The sequence below is a fragment of the Mustela nivalis genome, assembly GCF_964662115.1.
Source record: "Mustela nivalis genome assembly, chromosome: 6".
NCBI classification, from domain to species: domain Eukaryota; kingdom Metazoa; phylum Chordata; class Mammalia; order Carnivora; family Mustelidae; genus Mustela; species Mustela nivalis.
In genome coordinates this window covers 77871136-77898963 of record NC_139025.1, presented here as the reverse complement: position 1 = coordinate 77898963, position 27828 = coordinate 77871136, and the positions used below count along the sequence as shown (strand labels likewise).

The following is a 27828-nucleotide window of genomic DNA, read 5'->3' as shown; positions in this document are numbered from 1 at the left end:
CCTAGCCTTCGGTACTGCCTCTTGTTCTTTTTTTTGTGTTGAATTTTTCTGTCTTGTCATTTTGTCCAGAGAAGAGTAAATGAAGGGGCAAGTAAAATACTAAAAGGGTGGCAACAACCCCAGGAAAATATGCTTTAACCAAATTAGAAGAGATCCAAAATCGTGAGTGTGGAGAAAGGGGATAAAAGGGGTTCAAAAAGGAAGAAAGAAAGAAAAAAAAAAACAAAAAGAAAAGAAAAAAAAAAGAAAAGAAAAGAATTTTTAAAAAAAGAAAACACCTAAGAAAAATGTAAAAAAGAAAATATATATATATTAGAGAAACTAGTAAAAAATCGTTAAAAAAGAAAAAGGTAACAGTTAAAAAAAAAATTTTTACCCGAAGGCAAGAAAAAAAAAAAAAATGAAAAAGAAAAAATTAAATTAACTGCAAGACTAAAAAAAATCACAGGAAAAAAGCCATGAGTTCCGTGCTTGGCTTTCTCCTCCTCTGGAATTCTGCTGTTCTCCTTGGTATTGAAACCGCACTCCTTGGTAGGTGAACTTGGTCTCGGCTGGATTTTTTGTTGATCTTCTGGGGGAGGGGCCTGTTGTAGTGATTCTCAAGTGTCTTTGCCCCAGGCGGAATTACACCATCCTTACCCGGGGCCAGGGTGAGTAATCCGCTAGGGTTTGCTTTCAGGATCTTTTGTTCCCTGAGCGCTTTCCGTAAAGTTCCGGAGGACGGGAATACAAATGGCGGCCCCCTAGTCTCCGGCCCGGAGGAGCCGAGAGCCCAGGGCCCCACTCCTCAGTGCGCCCTCAGAGAACAGCGCCCAGTTACTCCCGTCTGCCTCACCTCCGGCCGCGCTCCGAGCTCACCGAGCCTGCGACCGGTTCAAGGTAACACGGAGCTGTGAACTTACTGTAGGCTCTGTCTCTGTAGCCGGCTTTCCCGTTCCAATACCCGCAAGCTCTGCGACACTCAGACACCCCCGATCCTTCTGTGACCCTGCGGGACCTGAGGCCACGCTGACCCCGCGTGGGCTTCGCCCCGGTTTAGCCTCTGGAGCGATGTCCCTCAGCAGAACAGACTTTTAAAAGTCCTGATTTTGTGCGCGGTTGCTCCGCCGCTTGCCAGTAGCCGGCCCCTCCCCCTGGGGTCTATCTTCCTGTCGCTTTGGATTCACTTCTCCGCCGGTCCTACCTTTCAGAAAGTGGTTGTTTTTCTGTTTCCAGAATTGCTGTTCTTCTTCTCTTCGATCTGCCGATGGATTTTCAGGTGTTTGCAATCTTTAGATAAGCTATCTAGCTGATCTCCGGCTAGCTGAAGCAGTCTCAGCTTGCTACTTCTCCGCCATCTTGACTCCTCCCCCCTGTCTTTTTCTTCTTAATGCTAATTAATTTCTCCTCTTAATGCTAATTCTTTTTGAATCAAGTAAAGGCCCTCTCTTCATCTGCTCCATAGCCTATTTTCCAAATGAAACCACCTTCAGTGTCACTGATTTGCAGAGGGTTTTCATTAGCTGTTTTTCAGCACATTATAGTACTAAATTAAGCTACAACTTTATTATTCATTACACTGCTTGATTTCACTGATCTTTCTCTGACTAATGAAGACTCAGATCATTGAAATCCATATTAAAGTTTTAACTCCTATGAAAAGACTCTAGATTTTGAATAAGATTTCTAACATGTATAGAATACTAAAAATCCAAGTTCTATGAAAAGATCTAGAAAAATATTTTTTTGTACCAGTGCCACCTCTACTAAAAAATTAACTGTGCCCCAAACCAACTTAAGAACTAAGTTTAAAAAATAACATCATACCTTAAATTTATGCAGAAACCACCACCAAAAGGAATCATGTAAAAGAGCAATAGAGGCTTCTGAGAGAAAATGAGTCTTCCAGATTTTGAAAACCTTTTCCTATGGAAAAAAAGATGCACGGAGGTCAAATTAAAATCCATTATAAGGGACAACTGAGTGGCTCAGTGGGTTAAAGCCTCTGCTTTCGGCTCAGGTCATTATCCCAGAGTCCTGGGATAGAGCCCCGCTTCGGGCTCTCTGCTCAGCAGGGAGCCTGCTTCCCTTCCTCTCTCTCTGCCTGCCTCTGCCTACTTGTGATCTCTCTCTGTCAAATAAATAAAATCTTAAAAAAAAATCCATTATAAAACATGTTAATGCAAATAGGCTTTATAAAGAATATGTATTCAGTGGTTATAGACTAGCATTTTTCAAAATAAATTTAATTGTGCCATATATGTAAAATTAAATTTTCTAGTAGCCACTTTATAAAAAAATAAAAGGTGAAATTAATTTTAATGACATATTTTAATCAATCAAATATATTTAAAATGTTATTATTTCAACATATGGGCATTAAATTGTAAATTTTTTCTTTTTTTTTAGATTTTATTTATTCATTTGAGAGAGAGAGAACACATGAGTGAGGGAAGGGCAGAGGGAGAGAGAGAGAATTCTCAAGCAGAGTCCCCGCTGAATGCAGAGCCAGATATGGGGCTTGATCCCAGGACCCTGGTATCATGACCTGAACTGAAGGCAGATGCTTAACTGCCCAAGTCATCCAGGTGCCCCGGGCATTAAATTCTTAATGAAATATTTTACATTCCTTTGTAGTAATAGGTCTTTCACATACTGTATAAATTTTATACTTACAGCACATCTCAGTTTGAATAATAAATTTTCATCATAAATACTAGATCTGTTTTCAGACTTCATAAATACAGAGTTGTGATTTTGCTCCAACCAAAACTGAAAGTTTACAATAACTGAATTTAGCATTAGTTTTAAAATTTATATATAAATTAAGAGAGAAAATAAAAAATTCATCTCAGTCACATTAACCACATTTCATATATTGAACAATTATACTTGCCCAATAGCCATTGAAATGATAGTGTAGGCTAGACAAACACAGCAAACTCCAAGGTACATGCTACAATTTCTCTTCTATTCTAAAGACAGGTATCTTGGAATTCTATCCCAACAAGCTCTTTCATAAGTTTAGACCCCATTCAAATAGAGTATACTCTTAAAGAAATTAATAAAAATTGTCACATAAGGTTAAATCCATTTCCCATGACTATAAATCTTAGTTTGAATAGGCACATTCAATAGACCATTTTTATCTCATTTATTTACTAAAAGTTTTTAAATACCAGAGTCAATAGAGTTCAAGACTTACTTTAATGAAATCCATAGGTAAAAATTCCTGTTCCTCAACACATGTCTATAGAAAGGACATCATACAGACTTTTTTTCTTTTAAAGATATTTTATTATATAAATTGTGAGGCAGCCAAGTCTAAATTACTTACAGTGAATTCCAATAGTCAAAATCATCTGATAATAGGATGTTTCATCTCTTCAGATAGGTAGCTATGAATTGGAGTTTTTGAATTAACGTATAACGTATTATTTGTTTCAGGGTACAGGTCTGTAAATCATCAGTCTAACATGATTCATAGCACTCACCATCACACACACCCTCCCCAATATCCATCACCCAACCACCCCATCTCTCCTTCCCCCCAACCTTCCCCTCCAACAACCCTCAGTTTGCTTCCTGAGATTATGAGTCTCTTAGGGTTTGTCTCCCTCTCTGGTTTAATCTTGTTTCATTTTTCCCTCCCTTTCCCTATGCTCCTCTGTTTCTCAAATTCCTCATATCAGTGAAATCATATGATAATTGTCTTTCCCTGATTGACTTACTTCACTTAGCATAATACTCTCAGTTCCATCCATGTCGTTGCAAATGGCAAGATTTTGGATATTTTGATGGTTGCATAGTATTCCATTGTATATGTATACCCCATCTTCTTTATCCATTCATCTGTTGATGAACATCTAAGCTCTCTCCATAGTTTTGCTATTGCGGACATTACTGCTATAAACATTTGGGTACACGTGCCCCTTCAAATCACTACATTTGTATCTTTAGGGTAAATAACCAGTAATGCAATTGCGGGGTTGTATGGTGGCTCTATTTTCAACTTTTTAAAGAACCTCCATACTGTTTTCTAGAGTGGCTGCACCAGCTTGCATTCCCATTCCCACCAACAGTGTGGGAGGGTTCTTCTTTATTCCCATCCTCACCAACACGTGCATTTCCTGACTGGTTAATTTTAGCTATTCTGACTGGTGTGAGGTGGTATCTCATTGTGGTTTTGATCTGTATTTTCCTGGTGCCGAGTGATGCTGAGCACTTTTTCATGTGTCTGTCAGCCATTTGGATGTCTTCTTTGCAGAAATGTCTGTTCGTGTCTTCTGCCCATTTCTTGATTGGATTCTTTGTTCTTCGGGTGTTGAGTTTGGTAAGTTCTTTATAGATTCTGGACACTAGTCCTTTATCTGATATGTCATTTGCAAATATCTTCTCCCATTCTGTCGGTCATATTTTGGTTTTGTTGACTGTTTCCTTTGCTGTGCAAAAGCTTTGGTCTGATGAAGTCCTAATAGCTCATTTTGCCCTTGCTTCCCTTGCCTTTGGTGATGTTTCTAGGAAGAAGTTGCTGCGGCTGAGTTCGAAGAGGTTTCTGCCTGTGTTCTCCTCAAGGATTTTGATGGATTCCTTTCTCACATTGAGGTCTTTCAGTCATTTGGAGTCTATTTTTGTGTGTGGTGTAAGGAAATGGTCCAGTGTCCTTTTTCTGCATGTGGCTGTCTAATTTTCCCAACAACCATTTGTTGAAGAGACTCTTTTTCCCACTGGACATTCTTTCCTGCTTTGTCAAGGATTAGTTGACATAGGGCTGAGGGTCCATTTCTTGGCTCTCTATTCTGGTCCATTGATCTATGTGTCTGTTTTTGTGCCAGTACCATGCTATTTTGATGATGACAGCTTTGTAATAGAGCTTGAAGTCTGGAATTGTGATCCTGCCAACTTTGGTTTTCTTTATCAACATTCCTCTGGCTATTCAGGGTCTTTCCTGGTTCCATATAAATTTTAGGATTATTTGTTCCATTTCTTTGAAAAAAGTTGATGGTATTTTGATAGGAATCACATTAAATGTGCAGATTGCCCTAGGTAGCATAGATATTTCCACAGTATTTTCTTCTACTCCATGAGCATGGAACATTTTTCCATGTTTTCTTTCCATTTTTTCCATGTTTTCTTTGTGTCTTCCTCAATTTCTTTCATGAGTACTCTATAGCTTTATGAGTACAGATTCTTTGCCTCTTTGGTTGGATTTATTCTTAGGTATCTTACGGTTTTGGGTGGAACAGTAAGTGGGATGAACTCCTTAATTTCTCTTTCTTCCTTCTTGTTGTTGGTGTATAGAAATGCAACTGGTTTCTGTGCATTGATTTTATATCCTGATTTTTATACCAAAAAGACTAGTAATCATGTATTCTTTTGGGGCACTTCTCTTCCAATGGCCACTAAGTATAGTATGGAGTACATAAGGTAACAGCTTCAATTTAGTACTTAGTACTTAACAGCTTAGATTTAGTATTTTTTCATTACAAAGAACATATGTGAAGTACATAAAGAAAAAAGTAGAAAATTGAAATTCTGGAGGGGAGGAACAATAATTTTGCTTAAATTATTTGCAAATTTCAAGCAAAGATAATTTTAACTGTACACTAACTGCACAATTGCTTCTATTCTAATTTTGGTTATGTTTAGTATCACTAACTTCCTTTTTCAGTAAAATTTCAGATTCTTTAAAATATATCAATATTTAGCCAAAACAACCAAAAATTGGAAATTGGCTTAAAAACAAAACAAAACAAAACCCAAACCCAGTTTAAAAAGTTAAATGATTCTCTCCTCTCCCCTACCCACTTTGTGATACTTTTTTGATTCAAGTAACTGTAAATACACCTTAAAACCTAGATAATCTAACTTGGTTCTAACACTGAGTCTAGGTTGGACAAAATTACTTCTAATTTTCTATCAGTTTCTATTCATATATATCAGTATGCTTGTGGCTTAGCTTTCTCCTCTGAGTCACAATATAGCTCATTTTTAACTCATTTTAATTTAATAAAATTTTTACTAAGCATCAACCTTTAGCCACAGTTCTGATCTGGATGGTACAGAGGATAATGTACACTTTCTCTCATAAAGGAACTTAATTAATGACTGTATATCCAGGAATGTGTTTAGATGGGTTTAGGTGAATTCATCAATTCCATGGATTCCCATACCTTCAATCATGTAATAGTAAACCCATACTCTTCTCGTTCCTAGTTTCAGATCCATAAGTTTGACCTCTTAGTCTGTTACTATAAGCATTTCTATGAAATAACATTTCCTGATATTTTTATTTTCCTATACTCACTTATAATCTCTTTGGTCTAACTTCATTATCTATTTTTTTAAATGTCATTGCATGCTATAGTAAGCCAATTTAAATTTTTTTGAAATCATGTAGGAGTATTAACAAATAAAACACTAGTGTCTATATGTGGATATGCCCAGAAGCTTGTCATAATCCACCTGTCCGCTTCCCATATCTACTTCCACTCCTCACTTTCCTATTTCTTTCAATAATTCCAGTATCCCTAAACTAACCATATTAATAATTCCTTATAGCTGTACATCTCTGCCTTGTTTATCTGATTTGTGTTAGATGGACAGGCATCTATATTTAAAATACAATAGCATCTCAGAACATGGAATGTTATAATATTATAGATTACCCAGAAGATTTATAAACTTATTTTAACAACACCAACTTAGCAATTTCTTTTTGTACCAATAAAGCCTTTTTTCTAAGGAAACTGTGAAAAATATAGTCAGAGAAACAAATAAACAGGCTCATGATCCCCAGGCATAACTACAATTAGCATCTATAGTTTTTCTCTATAAAAATGGGATCAGGTGATCATATAAAGGGGGCAGACTAAGCCTTTACTCTCACCAAAATCCCACAAAATATAAAATAGAATTGAAAAACATTTGCATTAGTATGAAAAATAAAAGAGTATCACTATTCAATCATTCTAGATATTGTTGTCAGTTGAGGTACTCTGTAGTTGCCTGAGGGGTATATAGAAGACCCAAATCAAGTCAATCACACTCTATTTCTTGAAACATTGCATCTTGAAGAGAGTGAAAAAAAAGGTGGTTAACTGGTTGATTATACTTCTTCTGATGAATTACAGTGGGAGTGAAAACAGGGATTTTGTGTTGAGAAATGAAGAGGCACAGGAAAGTTGGAGGTGAGGGATGGGAAGGGATGGAGAGATAAAGTATGGGGAGGTGAAGGATGGACTTGCTCCCCCTCGAGGAGGGCTTTAGGAAATTCCAAGTCCAAATCCACCACAGAGAACTATTTGGAAGGAATCTGCCTGGGGTACAAGGAACATTGTTGAAGCCTGCAGGAAACAGAAACCTTGTTAGGTGACCACCTAATATTTAACTGGGAAATCAATATCAGGTACCACCCAACTTTCATTCTATGCTTGGCAAGCAAGGGGCAATGATCTAGTTACTGTCCTATGCCTGCAATACTTCAATTAGCTATCTTATAGGGATACTACTCAAAAATTCCCAAGATACTTGGAGGCTCAAAAGGTGGCATTGTGGAGAAGGGCTCTCATAAGTTATTCTGGGGTCAAAATAAGCAGACTAAAATCTCTTGAGCTGATAAAGCAGGCAGAGGGAGGGGAAAACACTTGTTACAGTCACATGCCAAGACAATGCTAGGACCCTCAGACCCCTGAAGTGGTAACACAGAATCCAATACGTTCTTTTCTGGTGATCAAGGGAGTAAGCATCACTGGTCTTTTCCTTACAGACTTAATGCCCTCAAAATTCAATCATGCTTATCACCTAATTTGTCATAGCTTTAAATAAAAGTCTGATTCATTATATCATATCCTCAAAATGTATCATACAATAAAAATAATGTTTACATACATCAAAGTTATGGGCTTTTAAAATAAAAAGATAAATTTGTTCAGCATCCAAATGTCTGGGTAGCTGAGTAAGCTCATTTGTCTTGAATCCTGAGAAGGTGAAACCCTAGAAAGAAGGAAATAGCACACAACAGTCATTATTTTACCCTTTCCAGTATAATAGTCCTAGAGGACTACAGAAGAGAGATAAATATTCAACCATAACTAACTAACATAATTATTTTACTTCCATTTATTAAAATAAGTGCTAGCTTTTCATTGTACCTTAAAATATCTTCCTATTTTCTGATTCTCTCAAATTAAGAGCCCTGGCATATTCATATGCCAAATTCAAAAGCAAAATAAAATCGTATTTCAGAACCAACTTTCACAACTCGAATGATCAGAATTTTAGCTAGCCTACCCATAAGGAAGGGGAAGGCAGAAGGAAAAAGCTTATATGCTTGTTTCTACCTCTCTCTCTTAGAGCTCCATCTATATTTATAGCTATATCTATATTATTATAAACATTCTTTATTTCTATATAATACTTCTGATACATAATCTTATAGAATAGAAATTTTAAATACCTCTACAGTCTTCTTTGTCTCCATTTCATCTGAAAGCTGGAAAACATTTAATATAGAATCTTTAAAATTCTAAATTAAATTTTTTATTTTGTAAATTTGTTAATTATGTGTGTGTGCATGTGTATGTGTATACGTGTGTGTGTGTGTGTGTGTGTGTGTGTGTGTGTTTATCTCCTAGATTGTGAAGCCTAGAGTGCTGTCACTCTGCTAGATGGTAGAAATACAAAGATGGTTCTTGCGCTCAGGCTAGTCATAGTTCAGGAGAGAAATCAGATACACACAAACAAAACACAGATAGATAAGGGCTATAATAAGAAATATAAAACTACTTATTGCACTTTTGGTTCACTGGGAAATAGACTCTGAGGTGGAGTTTAGTATTCAGAATGTCTATGGGAGTGCCTATGAGCTCAACATCTACAGAAGGCAATGGAAGAGGCATAATTGGGAAGTTGGAAAAATCAGCTATGATACAAGTCTAACAGCTTCCATGGACTCTAAAAAGGGCTCTAGAGCAGAAAGGGCCTGTCACAGTTGTCCTGCATTTAGTTGAAAGAGCCATTCAGTTGAAAGGTCTTTCTGCCCCCAGCTTGATCAGTCATTGGATATAGGTTGTTCCTGAAAGGGAATGTCTTTGGAAGAGGAAGTTCTTTGTAGGTAAAGCAACCCTGAAGGGACTGATAGCTGAAGGGTGCACCACTAACAGCACTCTTAGCAGCTAGGACAACAGATTCTTCCTTGACGGGGAATCTGGGCTGTGCATCTCTATGTCGATCATACTACTTTACACAGAGAATAAACATCCTTCTGTATACATTAGTTATTGATCACTTGACATGTTGATTGTTTATTAATTTCCACATCCCCATTTCTTCCAGAAATAACTAAGCTCACAGGCAAATCATACACATACACACACACACATTATATAATACACATATTATAGAGGAAATAACATAGGAAACAAATTTGAATGATAACAGATTGCTAACAGAAAGAGAATGACATTATTGTCATTTTAAAAAGTACATAAAGGAATAAAAACAGATTACTTAGGCAAAATAAAATCAGTTTTCATTTAATAAGAAAGAAGGCTGTGTACTTGGGAGTTACAGATATCATTAATCAATGAGAATGGGGTCATATTTAGAAAGATGTTAATGTTAATCTCAAAGTCCTGGCTTTATTTTGCAGGAAGCAAGGAAACACTGAAAGTTTTCAAGGAGCACAATAATAGTAACACAAAACTAGTTCTTGATCATACAACCTAGAAAAGATATTACAAAAATACAAATAATATGTGTTAAAGTCCAAATTAAAAAAAATCAATAAAACACATTTAGCAATAAAAATAATTAAAATTTTTGTTAGTATAATTCGTCTAAAGGTCACTGCAATAGATCCTCAAAAATTATCTGATAAAATCCAGAAGTCAAAATTTTTGAAATTCTTTTGAAAATTAAAAAAAAAAATTACCAGTGTTTTTATGTTCCCACAACCCAGAATGGACTACTGTTGACATTTTAGTATTTGCTTACAACTATGTTATAAAATAAAATTTGAAATTTATTCAACAAAGTATAAAGTTCAGATTTCCTTTTTACCATATGCTCTACAGTTCTATTCATGTGTTCCCCCTTCTCTGAAAGATTCACTATTATTAGTTTTGTTTGCATCCTTCCCATCCCATTAACATATTTATATATATGTGTGTACATATATTTAGAGAATATAAACACTTCTTATGTGTTTTTAAAATGTAAAGAAATGGTATCAACTGTACATATTATTTGGTAATTTGCCTTTTTTTAACTTAATATTATGTTTTGACAATTTACCCAAGTTACATTTATGAAATCTGCTAATTTCCACATAGCTTTTCTACCAACCTACCTATTCCCCTCTGCAAAATATAAATAATAATTAAATCAACAGAAGTTCATAGTTGACTTTTGACAAACATCCAAAGAACAAATGATATCCATACACATATATGGATAACAAATGATATCCCTATACAACTACCATGCTCTGTAGTCTACAGACTAGAAAAAGAAATAAAACTAAGTAATTCATTTTCTGGGGTTAGTATAATTTTGACACCAAAACCAAAAGAAAATCATATCTTATCAAACACAGATGTAACTATCCACACAAAACAATAACAAATCAAATCCAGTAATGCAATAAAAAAGTATGACCTAAGAATATAAGAATGTCTCAACTCTGGAAAAGTTATTAATGTAATCTGCCACAAAGATTAAAGGTTCAAAGTAGCTTCTCTATCCTCCCAGTGGATTATTTTCCTCTCCTCTCGAACTGATTTATATCTAATCTACATCACATCCACATAGTTTTAATAAACTAGGAATAGAAATAAATTTCATTAATCTAAAAAAAGACAGCTATTTAAACATTTAAAATGATGCTTGATAGCAAAGTAGTAGCATTCTTTCCAAATCAAAGACAAGATGAGAAACCACTAACATTCCTGAATAATATGCATATACCAAAAATAATTTCCTTTATGCTTACAATGAGCCATTTAATAAAATAATGAAAAAACAATTTCACTGATATCAGTAACAAAAATTTAAGATTCCTAAGAATAAATTTAACAGGGAATGTTTAGAACTTATATGAAGAAAATCACAAATTTACTGATGACCTAAAAGAAAATCTTTGTTTTACTCTCTAACACAAAAATAGACACTAGATAATCAAATACACGCACACAAATATCTGTAATAATAATAGAACAGAACACAAGTGAATATATGTAGGATCTTGTGACAAACAAACTCTTCTCAAATATGGCACCAAAGGCAGAAAACTTCAATAGAAAATTATAGATCCATAAAAATGCAAAATTCTATATAACAAAAAACACTTCTTAAAGGCAACAAAGAAATACATATTACTGAAAGGGTTAATATTTTTAACATCTAAAGAGCTCTTAAGGACAAAAAAACCAATAGCCAAAAAAATGGCCAAATTTCATTAATAGGCAATTCACAGTAAAAAAACACAAAGACTAAGAAAAACCTGAAATACCAACTTCATTAGTAAAACATATATAATTGATAAGATTTATGCTTATCAACTGTGCAAACATTAAAAAATATAGTACTAAATGGTGACAAGGAAATGGATAAGAGATCAATCACAAACCCTATTGTTACAAATATAAATTGGTACTGCCTTTCTAGAGAACAATTTGCAATATGTATCAAAACACTTAGATTTTCACATTTCTTTTCCTACATGGTTCCTACTTCTGGAAATTTATCTTAAGAAAATAATCATGGATAAGCACAATCTTCAGTTCCAAATATCTTCAGAGTAGTTTTGTTAATAACAGTGAATGAAAACTACCTTTACTTTTAAGATGGTGGAGAAGAATGTTTATTAATGAAAATTTCATATTACATTTAATGAATTACAAATATATAATATACTTTGAATTTTCTAAAAGGAAATAAAAATGCAAGTGACAAGTGTGATTTATCTATAAATGATAGAATTAGGATATTTATCCTTTCTACTGCTTAACCATTTCTTCTAATTTTCTAAAATGACTACTTTAGTCATAATCAGGAAAAGATAATTTTGAAAATTGAAAAATAATATATAATGAGATGGAGAGACTAGTGGTGGCATTTAAAGTCTTTATAGCTTTAACATTATATAATTTCAGAATGTATTTTCAAAAAGGACTAACTTTCTAAAAGTAATTCAAAGTCTATCATGAGAGTCTATCTAAAACTGAGGGTTTTAGAAGGGAAGGGGGCTGAGGGTATGGGTAAGACTGGTGATGGGTATTAAGGAGGGCACGGATTTCATGGAGCACTGGGTGTTATATGCAAACATGAATCAGGGAACACTGTATCAAAAACCAATTATGTACTGTATGGTGACTAATATAACATAATTAAAAATAAAACAAAACAAAATAAAAGTCTATTATAATTCTAATCAAACTCCCTAAGAGACTTTTTAAAAAAAATGACAAAGCAATTTTGAAGGTAATCAAAAGGAATTATTATTTTTTTCTAAAGGAAGAAGACTGATATGGAAACTGCACTACTAAGTATAGGTTATTATAATTATTAAATAACTGGAGTTTGAATGTATACATTAAAGTCTTCAAGTAACTTACAGTAATGTGAAAATGCCAACATTCTAATATGGAGTGTGTAAAGAAGATGAGTCTAGCTATTTTAAAAAACACACAGATAGATACAAAAGTAGACAATAAAAGACTAACAGGAAAATTTTTAAAAATTCTATCAGTGTTTATCTGTGAAATTATAACAATTTTCTGTGAAAATATAATTTTTCAAGGAAGATGAAAACAAACACCATACCATTATCTTCTTTCTCCTATGGTACTTCCTTAGAAATGTTTTGTATCTTTCCAAATTTCCTTTAGAACCTTTAAAAGAATGAGACATATATGTACAGACATATATATCTTTTAAAGTAAAAAAAAAAATAAAATGCTTTAAAGAAATTACATATAAAACTATTCATGAGATCAACTATTTTGATCAGCATAATGCTAGACACACATACCCTTAGTTGAATGAATAAATACTGTATTTTCTGTTTCCTCTCTTTAGAAATGTCATGCTCCAACTAATATCTCTTGTACTTACCCCTAAATCTAAAGTTTTACCTCAATCCCTTCCTACAGAACAACCCCATGTTTTTCACAAAGCTCAGCTACTTATGTTTGGTTGCTTCATGGCCATCTTAAATTCAATAAAGTACAGTACTTTGGATCAAGTCTTAGTGAAAGTTTATGAGGGACAACTTTGAAGCTAGGTAACCCAGAATTGAGTCCAAACTCCAGATATTTACATATTGAGGAAAATGAGCATATACAAAATTATTTCTTTTGAAAGTGTACATCTGCGCTCGCTCACTCTATGTCTCCTTCCCTCTCTCTATATATACATATGTATATAGCTTATATAATTTCAAAGATATTTTTTAAATTCAGAAAATGATTAAAAATGCAATAAGAAAATTTAAAATAAAACAGTAGTGAATTTAATAGCAGTATGCTAAACAAATTCTCAGAATTTGAAAAACCAAGGTCCAAAAAAGATATTAAATATTTAAGTAATATAATTAATTAAATGTATTTATTACATAGAAAATACTTTGTAAGTTCAACTAATACTATCATTTTTAAGGCTTGTATTATGAGAAGTTTGCTCATTGCATGAAGAATGATACAAGAATCACCACTAGTATCTAAAACTACTCTGGAAGTATTAATAAATACAACTAGGTGAGAAAAATGTTATATAAAAAGAAGTGAAAATGATCGTTACTGGAAGATATGTTTTTCCCTCAGTCTGCAGTTTTTTACCACTGAATTCTAAACACTTCCTACAAGCTAACCTAGCTCATGCAGCTTAATTTACTTTGGGTTTTACATGGTTCTTTTCTTATGTTCTGACCCTTACGGGCTTGCTCGTCTCTACTACCAATATAGAATTGATCCAACCCTGTTTCCTTGATACTCGTCCATGTCCGCTGCAGCTGAACAAAGTTCACAACTATTTTAGGGTTTTCTAACAACACTTTCATTAAACCCATATGCTCACATTCAGCTAAAAATCTTGATTGAACTATGTTGAAATGAAGACGTTTTTAAAAATAAAATAATGTTTATGTTCTCAGATATTTTATACCTTAGGATTTCTATTCTTTATGAGAATGTACACAGACACACACAACTGACCATTACTTTACTCATAAAAAATAAGATTTACTTGTATCAAAAGTTATGCTCTTCCACTCAAATATTTTAGAGGCATGGCTTTTCAAAAGGACTGAACATTCCCCTAATCTTGACTCCATGGCCATGACTGCCTCATGTATTCGAGGAACTGTTCCCCACAGATGTGTATAAATTGAAGTAAATGAACTATCTTCTTTTATTTTCTTCACAGTGTGTAACCATTCATCACTATTTCCAAAATGGATTTCCCTTGGCCAGTAATCCTGCAAAAAATGTGAGAGAATGTAACCTAAGTCATTTTTAATGAATTTAAATAAGAGTTTTAAATCAATGAACTAAAATTGAGATTTAATTCCACAGCATTACATTTTTTTTTGAAAAAAAATTTTTTATTTTTTTTTTAAAGATTTTATTTTTTTATTTGACAGACAGAGATCACAAGTAGGCAGAGAGGCAGAGAGAGAGAGAGGAGGAAGCAGGTTCCCTGCTGAGCAGAGAGCCCGACATGGGACTTGATCCCGGGACCCCGAGATCATGACCTGAGCCGAAGGCAGCAGCTTAACCCACTGAGCCACCCAGGCGACCCTACATTCTTTATATTATTGAAGTATAATTGGCATATAATGTTATATTAGTTTCAGGTGCCCAACATACTATACAACACAGCATTACTTTTCATTAAATGTATTTAAAAATTGTAAAATAATCATAAACTTCAGAAGTTTCAGATATTTTACAAAAAACTTTTCGGAAAATAATTTGCTTACTTGACTGATGTCCCATCATCTTTGAATACATTATTATGTATTTCCTAAAACCAAAACCATTCTACATAATCAAAATATAACCATCAGAATTAGGAAATTGTCATTGATACATTGTTCCTATCTAAGTCTCAGATTCTGTCAAGTCTTATCAACTAAACCAGTAATGCCCTTTATAGCAAGATTACATTTGGGCTTTATATGTCTTGAGTCTCCTTCAGTCTAAAAACTCCCCAGTCTTTTCTTGACCTCCACATATTTAAAACCAGGAGTTCACAATGAAACCCGAAATTCCAATTCCATACATCCTAGTTTTCTCTTTTTCCATATTACAATTACCATCTCTAATAGTGAAAAATCTAGTTGCCATGATCTTTAATGTATATACTTACTTGATCAATCTTTTCAGGTAATCACTCTCTCCCATTCACTTCGAGCATCTTTTTTATATGTAGATGCCCTTTTCATCCTGCTTCGACTCTGACATCCAATCCTAGGCTGCCAATTCTGTAGGGACGCCTTTGTTACCCTACTTGGGCTCTGACTTCCCATATAAGCCACAGCTACCTCCACACCTCCATGAAAAAACACTTCATCCCCAGCCTCAGGTGGCTACCATCTCATTCCTTTGAGCTCTGACACCTTGGTGTCACATGAGTACTATTTTCATAGTTCAGATAGCTTGCTTAGGGCGATTGCAGCGTATCTTCCTCCCCAGTGCAAATATGGACACCTGTCTTGCTTGGGCCCCCAAATAGCTTTAGGACTAAATTGTTCAGGAAGGGGAAAAAGAGGAAGAGAAGATAAAAAAGGGAAATGAAAGGAAAGGAAGGGGAATCATTACCATATTTGTAAATCTAAATATAGGATGATCTTTTAATATAAGCAACTAATAGCAAAACAAAGTTAGCCTACCTAATTAAAGGTTTATGAGTAAAATAACTTTTTCTGTAATGGTAGAAAATTTGTGGAGAATAAAACTCTTCAATGGAATTTGGGTGAGATGCTCTGGGAATTTAGCTAAATGGGAATAAATCTAAAGTCTGCAGATCAGGAATTATAAACATGCCTTGGTTTATTCTACCTGCCTTTTACTCCATTTAATGGCTTCCTAAACCCATCATATGTGCCTCCATCATATGTGTCTGATTTATGAACTATGCTCTCTAATAATAACAGGTACCTGAATAATAACCAGCTTTTAATTCTGGAAAACTTCCCCACAGAATACCTAGGTCCTTCTGTCATTTCAGAAAAAAGAATTCACTTTGATACGTAAGTGCCATCTCCCAAATCCTACAACTGTGTACCTTAAGCAAGATACAGCTACCTGGAGAAGTTTTCCTGCATTAAAATTTGGTATTATGTGCCAAAAAGTACAAAGACTTCAAAAGAATAAGATATGATCACAGGGTACAATCCCTGGAGACAAATATTGTCAAGTCAGAATGACAGCTGCATTCGGAAACACAGTCCTTATGGGTCATGCATTACTATTGTTAGCGGTATTGGGAGAGAGGAAAGAGGCTGAAATGGAAGTGGCATTTGACAAGATTTTACAATACATACAAACATTTATGAAAATATATCCCCTATACCAGGCTCAAGATACCACAATCCATAATCCTTATTTATAAAGTACTGAAGTATATTATGAGATGAATAAAGTATCCTGAAATCCTATAAGCCTAATTAGATCCTGTATTCTGTACCTTCCCAAGGTAATCAGGGGATTGACTGGTATCCCAAAGCCATTAATGTGACAAAGGTGATGTGTAAATTAGCCCTGATTCTTTTATTGGTTTCTTTGTGGCTGCATGATTAAATGGATACCCAATGATGATCTTGTAGTAGCTCATACCTGCCTTTCCCCATCATTTCTCTAATTATGTTCCTTTATTATTCCTTTCTATTTTGCCTTCAGTCTGTTGCTCCTTGAATAGAATATCATCTGAAAATAATTTTTGTAGCCAGACCTAGGGAAGCTAAACAGGAGTAGCCAATAAGCAGATCAACTGCCAGGCAAAAGTGAACTCATTATGCCAGAGACAAAATCAGCACTGCTAGGGTTTAATCATCCAGCAACCACAGTAATTATATTCATTTAAAAACAAATGTGGGGCACCTGGGTGGCTCAGTGGGTTAAGCCGCTGGGATCGAGTCCTGAATCTGGCTCTCTGCTCAGCAGGGAGCCTGCTTCCCTTCCTCTCTCTCTGCCTGCCTCTCCGTCTACTTGTGATTTCTCTCTGTCAAAAAAAAAAAAAAAAAAAAAAAAAAAAATCTTAAAAACAAATGTATTCCGGGGCACCTGGGTGGCTCAGTGGGTTAAAGCCTCTGCCTTTGGCTCGGGTCATGATCCCAGGGTCCTGGGATCAAGCCCCACATCAGGCTCTCTGCTCAGCAGGGAGCCTGCTTCCTCCTGTCTCTTGGCCTGCATTTCCACCTACTTGTGATCTCTGTCTGTCAAACAAATAAATTTAAAAAAATTTTTTTAAAAATGTATTCCAATTCCAAAGAGACAAAAGAATTGGATAGGAAATTTCTGTTCCCTGAAGAGTTAAACTCTCCATTATAGTACTATAGTCTTCAGTGATAACTTCAGGAAAACATTTATCTTATTTAAAAGGTCAGTGAAGCAAGAACTGGCTATGTCCTTATTATGCTTACTTTAACTACTGCAATTAAACTTTGGCAGTAGCAGAAGCACAAAATATTGCCTACTGGTACACAACCAGAGACGGAGCCGAGTAGCCACAGCGAGACCCTGAAGTTTGAAAACAGATTTAGTTTACTGAATATATGGTTAGGTTTTTAACCATGTCCTAAGCCCTAAGAAACAGTGCTGAGGTATCCAAAAAAGGGTAAGAAATACAAGGAATGACTAGGGTTAGAAGAAATGACTTTTAGTTCTTCTTCCCTTATCTTAAATTTTAATACAGGGAGGGATTGAAATGGATGGATGGATGGACAGACGAATAAACAGACAGACAACAAACAGGCTGTTCCCTAAAAAAGAAAATGGGATTGAAATAATTATTCTATCATTAAGTATGTTTGATCCTGTGAAAAAAATCACAGTAGGAATCTGAGTACTCTTTAGGTCTAGATAACAAATGTGGTAGTTTTGTTAATGAAAATTGATACCGATGCACTGAGAGAAGATTAATTAAAGCACTCCTAGATAAAAGTCACATGAAAACAGGAACAAGACACAGAATATGATATAAATAACAGGGAAGATTAAATGTGATGTGCAAGTAAAGAAAGAATTCAATTCTTCAGTACCTAAAGAACTGAAAGGAAAAAAAGTATGACAACAAAGAAAAATAGTGCACAAGAAAAGTGATGCAAATTCCATGATGGCAAGGATTTCCTCTCTGATTTGTTCACTATTGTATCTCCAGTGTCCAGAACAATACCTGGGACCTGGTAGGTAGTGAATAAAAATCATTAAATGAATGAATGGCTAGGATAAGTAAGAGAATTGATAGTAACGCAACACTAGTGGAACAAGAGGCATTATAAAAATAAAATATAAAAATATTTTTGGGGCGCCTGGGTGGCTCAGTGGGTTAAGCCGCTGCCTTCAGCTCAGGTCATGATCTCAGGGTCCAGGGGTCAAGCCCCCACATCGTCCTGGGGTCAACCTCCGCATCGGGTTCCCTGCTCAGCAGGGAGCCTGCTTCCCTCTTTCTCTCTCTCTCTCTCTCTCTCTGCCTACTTGTGATCTCTCTCTGTCAAATAAATAAAATCTTTAAAAAAATATTTTTATAAAACAAAAATAGAAACAGAATGGTGATGGAGTAAAGGGGAAAGAAACAGGAAGCAAATGTGGGAATTGATCAAGTTGATAAATGAGAAATGACTGAAGTTTTAAAAAAAGTACACAGAACTATAAGAAGAAGAGGAGAAAGATAGGAGAAGACAGTATAAAATATTAAAATTACAAAAGATAAAAATGGTAGGAATTGGCCAAAATGAGACAGCTTTAGATGATGTGACAAAAGATAAACTATAAGACATGAGAAACTAACAGCTAACATGTAGGTGCCAGGTACGGGTCTACTGCCAGCTAGTAGTAGAGCTGGGATCTGAGCATGGGCAGTCTGACACCAGAGCCTTTGTTCTTAACCCCTATACCACTAAGCAGATTCATACATTTGCTTTTATATTTTAGAGGGAAATTATAAAGATAGGCTTTCTAGGAAGCCATAAGCAGTTTAGAATATATTTTAGTTTCTGTTTTGTTTAACTCATTTATCATATGCCTCATTTCTAAGTAAAAAAATGACAGCTCCATCAAGGGGGTATCTTTACCTGTTTTTAGTCACTCATATATTCTAATTATTCATGTGGTTCACATTTAATGGGTACTCTAATGTAGTTTTTGAATTTCTATTCTTAAAGTCTTTTCAAAGCTTTCCACATCTTCACAACTGATTATTTATTTATTTATAGAGAAGTGGGGAGAGAGAGAGAGAAAGAGATAGGCAGAGGGAGAGTCTCAAGCAGGGGCTTGATGCATCTCGCCACCCTTAGATCATGACCTGAGCTGGAATCAAGAGTCAGATGCTTAAATGACTGAGACACCCAGGTGCCCTTCCACAACTGATATTTTAAAAGATGTGTTGGCACATAAATTAGATGTTCTACTCACCCAATTTTGAAACTTTAAGAATTCTTCAATGTTCCTTGGAGGTTTTTGCATTTTCTAATGAAGTAAAATCAATATTGCTAATTAACATAAAATCAGGCTATTTATGTTTACATATAATTTACTTAAGTAAGAGATACTAGACTTCAGTTATAATTTTCAGAGCCATAAGACATTATAAAATATTCACCTTGTAAAGACCCTGCACTTTAGAGATATTAATGTTTAAATCCCAGGCCTCCAAACCAAATTCTGTAAAAGGCTTCCCTCATATATTGCTCCTAGAAATAAATTCCACAAGAATTCTGTTGAATATCCTCATTTCAAATTCCTACAACAGTTCTGGGACATTTTGGGTTATCCTGGATGGTGTCTACAATAAATCCAGAGCCAAATATATAGTAACTTGCCTCTCTTGCCAACGACGTCTTTAAAAGGCCACACTAGTGACATGGTGAAAATAATTTAAATATTTGGATGTTTCTGTGTAAAAATAATATTCCCATTTTTATTAGTAGTTTCCTCATAAGTTGAAAACATATTCTTTCACTGGACAAATTAATTTTATCCAAGACCACATCTTGTTCTTCCTTGTTTAGAGACTATGTAACATTCTTTCTTCTGCTTGGAAGGCTCCCTGTTCCAAACCCTCTCCCTCCAATCCCTTCTTCGCCTATTTAACTCCTATTTCAAATGTCAAATTAAAAGTCACTTTTTCTAGGAAACCCTCCTTGTTCCCCCAAAAGACTGTATCTATGATAACACATAGCAGATTCATTCCTATATGAGGATAGAAACTATAGTATAATCACTGCTGAACTGTCAAAATTTCATACAGTGACTGGCTCAGAGTTAGTGCATAACTACTTGCAATGTGTATAAATTAATAAATGAGTAGATAGATGTCAGAGAAATGTGTTATTTAAAAGGATAATAAGACCATTTCTAGAGAGTGAAAAACCAGCAAGAAGGCAGCAAAAATAAGAGAAATTCAGAATATCTCAATATCATATCCTAATGATATGATGATGACATGTCTGAAAAGACTAAAACACTAAACACATATTTCACATCAATATATAAATGATCAAGATTACAAAATCACCATATTTTTTAAAAAGAGCTATACATTTGAGGCTGAAGAGAATATTTCATCCTGTAAAATTGTTTAAAATAGATGATGAATATAAGCAAATAGATAACAAAATAAAAGGTATATGTGACAATCATTATAAAAATAAGTGGTCAGAAGCAAAGCTGCATAGAGTTGTCAAAAAATTTAATGGAAAACAGGGAACTCTAGATTGAGAAGGGTAAGAAATAAGAGACGGTGCACAGGGGCGCCTGGTGGCTCAGTGGGTTAAAGCCTCTGCTTTCGGCTTGGTCATGATCCCAGAGTCCTGGGATCGAGCCCTGCATCGAGCCCTGCATCGAGCTCTCTGCTCAGCAGGGAGCCTGCTTCCCACCCCCTAAGCCCCACCTGCCTCTCTGCCTACTTCTGATCTCTCTCTGTGTCAAATAAATAAACTCCTAAAAAAAAAAAAAAGATGGTGTGCAGAGAATGCTTAGAAACAAACAAAAATGTTCAGGATACAGAGAGAGTGAGTGTAGTAGTTTTCTAGAAGGAAACTATCAGTATATTTTGAAATACATGGACTATAAAGAGGTTAATTAAAATAATCTAAATTTTGCCTTTTTTTCTTGTGTGGGTTATCAAACCATTTCTAGTATACAGCACTAAAAATAATACCCACATTTCTCTTTTAAAAATTCTTTTTTTATTTGAGTACAGTTGACACACATTACATTAATTTCAGGTATACAACATAGTGATTCAACAACTCTATAGGTTATGCTCTGCTTACCACAAGTGTAGCTACCATCTATCACCATACAACACTACCACAGTATCACTGACTATATTCTCTATGCTGGACCTTTTATTCCTGCGGCTTATTCATTCCACAATTAGAAACCTATACCTCCTATTCTTCTTTACCCATTTTTCACATTCCCCTAACTCTGGCAACCATCAGTTTGTGCTCCATTTTTATAGTTCTGGTTCTGCTTTTGTTTGTTCATTCATTTGTTTTGCTTTTTAGGTCCTACATATAAGTGAAATTACAAAGTTTCTATCTTTCTCTGTCTGACTTATTTCACTCAGTATAACACCCTCTAGGTCCATCCATGTTGTTGCAAATAGCAATATCTTATCCTTTTCATGGCTGTGTAATATTCCTGTGTGTGTGTGTTATCTTCTTCATCCATTAAAATATTACCCATGTTTCAACTAATGGAAGTTAGAAAAATGTATTATGGAAATGAAACTTAACATGAGAAAGTTCCAGCTAATTTCAATATAAAATTCCAAAGTTCTCTCAGGTAAATGTTAAAAGGAGATAGGTATAAATTAAATGGACTTCTGCTCTCAGTATAATGTAGAAGGATTCAGAACACCTATGCTTCCACAGTAACAACAAAAGAAATGCAGATAAAACAAAAATCTTACTTTTCTATGAGGCTGGTGAAGAGCAGTGGGTGTCAGTAAGCAGGACTGGCTATATCCTTTGTGCCAATGCACAGTCCCTTGTCCAAAAATTAAGAATTTTAAGATAGTAAAATGAGACCACTAAAACAAGTGTGGGGTCCATTTAATCACGAGGCCCTGTGCAACTGCCCATGAAACCTCCCTACATGGAAGCCTTAATGACCAGAAATCCAAAAAGAAATATTCTCTTTATAAGTGAGCATAAAGGTCTGGCAGCTTCCTTACCTGGCAGCAAGCTCTGATCATCCATTGAGGAAAGTGTTGGTCTGCCATGATGCAGTAACTTAGAGGAGATGAAGAGAAATCACTTGGACCTCAGTCGTTGATGTGAGCTGGAGGAAGAGGCTGGAATCTGAAAGACACCCAAATACAAAAATATATGGGTCAGACAAACAATCTCTTCCCAGACCACTAAGCCTCACTTCTGAGTTTCGTCTAAAAAGCAGCAGTCAAGGAGGGGCTAGAAAGATAGAGAACTTATATAGGCCAACACATTCTTATGGCACTTGGGTTCCATGGCCCTGACAGAGTTGACCCCAAAGACGAAGCAAAAATGTAAAAAAACTTTAGTACCAACTTCTCCCAATTCAATATTGATGAGCTATAAGTTGGATTATGATGAGAGAAGTTGGAAGTTGGGTTAGTCCAAAGTGAATTCAATCCAATTAAAGCTGAAGCCAACCCTAAAGTTCAACTCAAGTCTAGGAGGAATAAAAAGATCAACATCTCACTTTGAATGCCAAGGAGAGTAATAGGCTTGTGCTTTCTGAAGACTAAGTAACACTAAATTGTACTTTGTCCTCTACAAGTTTTTCCCATAATTTCTAACACACAATAAAACAATTACAAGAATACAAACAAGAAGTAAAATGGGACCCATAATCAAGAGAAAGCACAGTTGACACAAACCAATTCACCGAGAACACAGTTATAACTAGCAGGCAAGGACTTTATAGCATCTGTTGCCAATATGTTAAAGATTTTACAATATAGGTTAGATTATGGTTCATGCAGAGATCAGGTATTCAAGGGAAACAGAAATTCTAAAAAAGAAATGGAAATTCTAGAACCATGCACATATTAATCATAAGCAACTATTGTGTCAACATTAATATTAGATAAGACAGACTTCAAGACAAGTATTACCAGGCATAAATAAGGTTATTTCATAGTGATAAGAGGTCAGTTCATTAAGAAGACATACCAATGTTAAATGTGTTTGGATCTAATAAAAGAGCCTCAAGCCAAACTATGGAAAGAACCTAGATGTCCATCAACAGATCAATGGATCAAGAAGATGTGGTATATATACACAATGGAATACTATGCAGCCATCAAAAGAAATGAAATCTTGCCATTTGCGACAACATGGATGGAACTAGAGCGTATCATGCTTAGCGAAATAAGTCAAGCAGAGAAAGACAACTATCATATGATCTCCCTGATATGAGGAAGTGGTGATGCAACATGGGGGCTTAAGTGGGTAGGAGAAGAATCAATGAAACAAGATGGGATTGGGAGGGAGACAAACCGTAAGGGACTCTTAATCTCCCAAAACAAACTGAGGGTTTCTGGGGGGAGGGGGGTTGGGAGAAGGGGGGTGGGGTTATGGACACTGGGGAGCGTATGTGCTTTGGTGAATGCTGTGAAGTGTGTAAACCTGGCGATTCACAGACCTGTACCCCTGGGGATAAAAATATATGTTTATAAAAAATAAAAAATTTAAAAAAAAAGAGCCTCGAAATACATGTAGCAGAAGTTTACAGAAATTTACCAAACTAAAGGGAAATATAGGTAAAAACCACAATTACAGTTAGAGATCATTACACACCTCTCTGAATAATTGACGAATCAAGTATGTACATACACAAACATACAAATCAGGAGATAAAAGATCTGAACAGTACTTAAGCAATTTAACGTAAATGACATTTACAGAACAACTATACAAGTACAGAATACACACTCTCTGGGGCACCTGGGTGGCTCAGTGGGTTAAGCCTCTGCCTTTGGCTCAGGTCATGATCTCAGGGTCCTAGGATTGAGCCCCGCATGGGGCTCACTGCTCAGTGGGGAGCCTGCTTCTCCCCCTCTCTCTGCCTGCCTCTCTGCCTACTTGTGACCTCTGTCAAGTAAATAAATAAAATCTTAAAAAAAAAAACAAACCCAGAATACACACTCTTTTAAACTAATGTAACATAGAACATTCACCAAGATGAACCTATGCTGTATCATAAGACAAATCTTAAAAGTTACAAGTAATTGAAATCATTCAGAGTATGTTCTCTGACTAGACCAGTAAAAGAAAAAAACAGCAACAAAAAGATATCTGGAAAAATCTTTAATCTTAAATAATCCATTTCTAAGCAAAATATGGCTTACAGAAAAAATAATAGAGAAAACTAGAAAAAACTCTAACTGAATGATAATGAAAGATAACGAAAACACAACATATCATGGTTGAGTGCTATTTACAAATGTTGATTTAAACAAAAATTAGGATATCATTATATTGAGAGATGAGGTGATAAGAACATGTGGAGGTAGAGAATGAAGGAGTGTTCATACACCTGAGAATGGTGTTATAAAAGAGCTCTATCATTGACTTCTATAGGAGAAAGTTGATGGATAATATCTGAAATTGTCAATCAGAAAACTGCAATATAAGTGTATTTTGAAATTTGCAATAAATAAGAGAAAAAATATTGAAAAGACATGAAAGAATTTTCCTTTTGAAAAAAGAACTGAGAATAGAATGGAGGAACTGAGGACCAAGGGATTTCGGTGAAAACTCTAGAATAGGACAAACTATCGGTGCTCACCAATATGTATGTTTCTCTACATTTCCCAGGCTTGCTTGGGAGTTAAAGTGGGGGCCTGGGGAATGTGGGCAAAGTGATCTATGTCCTCTAAAACCTTTTGTATGATTCACCATGCTTTCTTTTTTGTCACATAAGATGTTGGACTTAAGTCTTAGGAGACAGTAGAACCACTACAACTTAAAAAAAAAAAACCAAAAACCCAAATCCAAAAAAACAAACAACCTGCATCCTTAAATCTAATGTTTCATCTGACTAGTAACATCCTCAATGGATTCCCTGTGAGAAATAAAAGTTTATTATATTAAACCACTGAAATGTTGGGTTGTCTTTGACAGTAGTAAATTCATAATGGTGTTTTTTTTTTTTAATTTATTTTTATTTTCAGCATAACAGTATTCATTATTTTTCACCACACCCAGTGCTCCATGCAATTTGTGCCCTTTATAATACCCACCACCTAGTACCCCAACCTCCCACCCCCCACCCCTTCAAAACCCTCAGATTGTTTTTCAGAGTCCATAGTCTCTCATGGTTCACCTCCCCTTCCAATTTCCCCCAACTCCCTTCTCCTCTCTAACTCCCCATGTCCTCCATGCTATTTGGCATTGGAGCCCTGGGCCTAAACTAGGAGTCTGATTACCCTGCAGCTATTCTGTGAGGAAGTTCAGGCCACAGGGAGAGGCTACGCATGTGATCTCTGATAGCATTCATAGACTGCCACGCTGAGTTACCAAAGAAAAGCTGTCCCTCTGTGGCCTCCTCAACACACAATTCATGAACACAATAAAAAGGTTGTTTTAAGCCATATTTTGGAGTAATTTCTTACATAACAGTAGTGAGCCAATACTCACATCACTTCAAATAATAAATAGCATCATTTGTTTTTGTAATCTGTGCACCTTAATTAAAAAAAAAGGTGCAAATTATTTATTCTTGGCTTGGAGACTTTGCTAGTGCTACTTCTCTTACCCAGAAAGCTCATCTTTCTTCATAAAGCAGTGGCTTTCAAACTTTTTAAGGAGAAACACACAGTAACAGATACATTTTATAAACATGGCCTAGTGCACAAGCATGTACCCATGTGTACACACAAAGATATTCTTTGACTTATGATGGGGTTATGTTTCCAAATACCCATCCTAAGTTGAAAATACATATAATACACTTAACACACTGAATTAGCTTAAATTTGCATATATGTGCTCAGAATACATGTTGACATACTACTGGGCAAAATCATCTAACACAAAGCCTATTTCATAATCAAATGTTAAATATGCCACGTAATTGAACACTCTACTGAAAGTGACAAACAGAATGGTTGTATGGGTAAAGAATAGTTTCTAAAGTATAGAACTTGTCCGTTGTTTAGTGATGGCCTCGCTGACGTGGCTGTGCATTATCACAAGAGAGTTTCATCCTATGTATCATTAGTTCAGGAAAACACCAAGTCAAAATTCAAAGTATGGTTTCTACTGAATGCTTATTGATTTCACACTATTATAAAGTTGAAAAATTCTAAGTCAGTGAAATGTTAAGTCACGGACCATCTGTAATTTAAAACTCCATGAAGTGGGGCTCTTGGGTGGCTGTCAGTTAAGGATCTGCCTTCAGCTCAGGTCATGATTCTGGAGCCCTGGGATGGAGCCCCGCATCAGGCTCCCCGTCCAGGAGTGTGCTTCTCCCTCTCCCTCTACTGCTCCCCCTGTTTGAACTCTCTGTCTCTCCCAATCCAATAAATACGTAAAATCTAAACAAAAACAAAACAAAACAAAAAAACCTCCATAAAGTAATACTTAACTTTACCAAGTGCCATGCACTGACATTTTCACACTATACTAATTCGTTTTTTAAAATCTCTAGTTTTGGGGTACCTGGCTGGCTCAGACTGTGGAGCTTGTGAAGCTCCATCTCAGGGGTGTGAGTTCAAGTCCCACACTGGCCTTAGAGCACATTTAAAAGAAAATAACAACAACAACAAAATTAAACGTGTCGTTTCCACTCAGTCTATTTGCTTGCTTACAAACGGGACCTCCACCAATCCCCTTGAAAAGCACTGCTCCGGGCCACGTCATTCTCCAAAACCTTACTCAAGTCCAACCAATAAGCCTTCATTGACCACCCCATTTCTGAGCTTTTGTGAAATTCCTACAATTTATTAGTCACGTGTTTTCTATACTAGCCCTTTCAACTTGATGTCCTAAGCTCCTCTAGGGCAAGCATCTGTCCTTGATCCTTCAGATGCTAAATTCAAAGTACTCAATACATACAATGCTCAGGGTCTGTGTTTCTGAATCTCAGTCTTAACATTGCACTCCTTAGTCTGGGATTTTCTCTGGGGTGGGGCAAGGGAAAGTGGTTTTATCATCTATCCACTTTTTATGCTTAATTCCAAAATGGAAAAGTGCATAAAGCCGTTCCAACTCTGCCCGCGTGTAGCTTTCAAGCAAACCAAACCATCAAGAGACACAGTTTCCCTGATAGCTTTCGTGACTACTAGTACTCCTCTTGACGTAGTCCTAAAAAAGTAACAGGACTAAGTTCTCACGACGAAGACAGTTGTGGAATGGGTAAAATGGAAAAGTGTTCTGAAGGATCAGGATTTTTCACAACTCACTGCAACTACACCTCGAGAATGTACTTCCAGAACCGCGTTCCGTTCAAGGGGCCTCGGCCACGGTCAGCAGGGAACGCAGCGCAAGGCGGCGGGGCTGTGAAGACCAGCGGCACAACCCCCACCTCGCTTCCCGCCAGGGTCTCCCAGGACCAGCGCGACTCGGCCGGCAGCCCAGAGGCTGAGGCGGGACTTCCCCTTCTAACCACGCCCCGCGTCCCTCCCCGCCCGTTA

General features: G+C 35.8%; 2 protein-coding genes across 4 annotated transcripts in view; both read right to left on the bottom strand.

Annotated features, from left to right (window-relative positions):
• The window catches only part of FAM227B (family with sequence similarity 227 member B), a gene marked incomplete at its 3' end in the record, with an annotated part of 171152 nt that extends 143325 nt beyond the window's left edge, over positions 1-27827 (bottom strand). Inside the window, exons 1-8 of the mRNA XM_082734424.1 lie at positions 27609-27827; positions 22384-22510; positions 19614-19667; positions 14224-14455; positions 12805-12872; positions 8438-8473; positions 7870-7974; positions 1807-1905 (exon numbers count right to left, since the gene is read on the bottom strand). Coding sequence (XP_082590550.1) covers positions 1807-1905; positions 7870-7974; positions 8438-8473; positions 12805-12872; positions 14224-14455; positions 19614-19667; positions 22384-22431 — 642 coding nt within the window. The 5' untranslated portion in view covers positions 22432-22510; positions 27609-27827. The remainder of the gene's footprint in view (positions 1-1806; positions 1906-7869; positions 7975-8437; positions 8474-12804; positions 12873-14223; positions 14456-19613; positions 19668-22383; positions 22511-27608) is intronic.
• GABPB1 (GA binding protein transcription factor subunit beta 1) overlaps positions 1-27828 on the bottom strand; it is a 975210-nt gene that overhangs the window by 285956 nt on the left and 661426 nt on the right. The gene's annotated exons all lie outside the window — the stretch shown is intronic.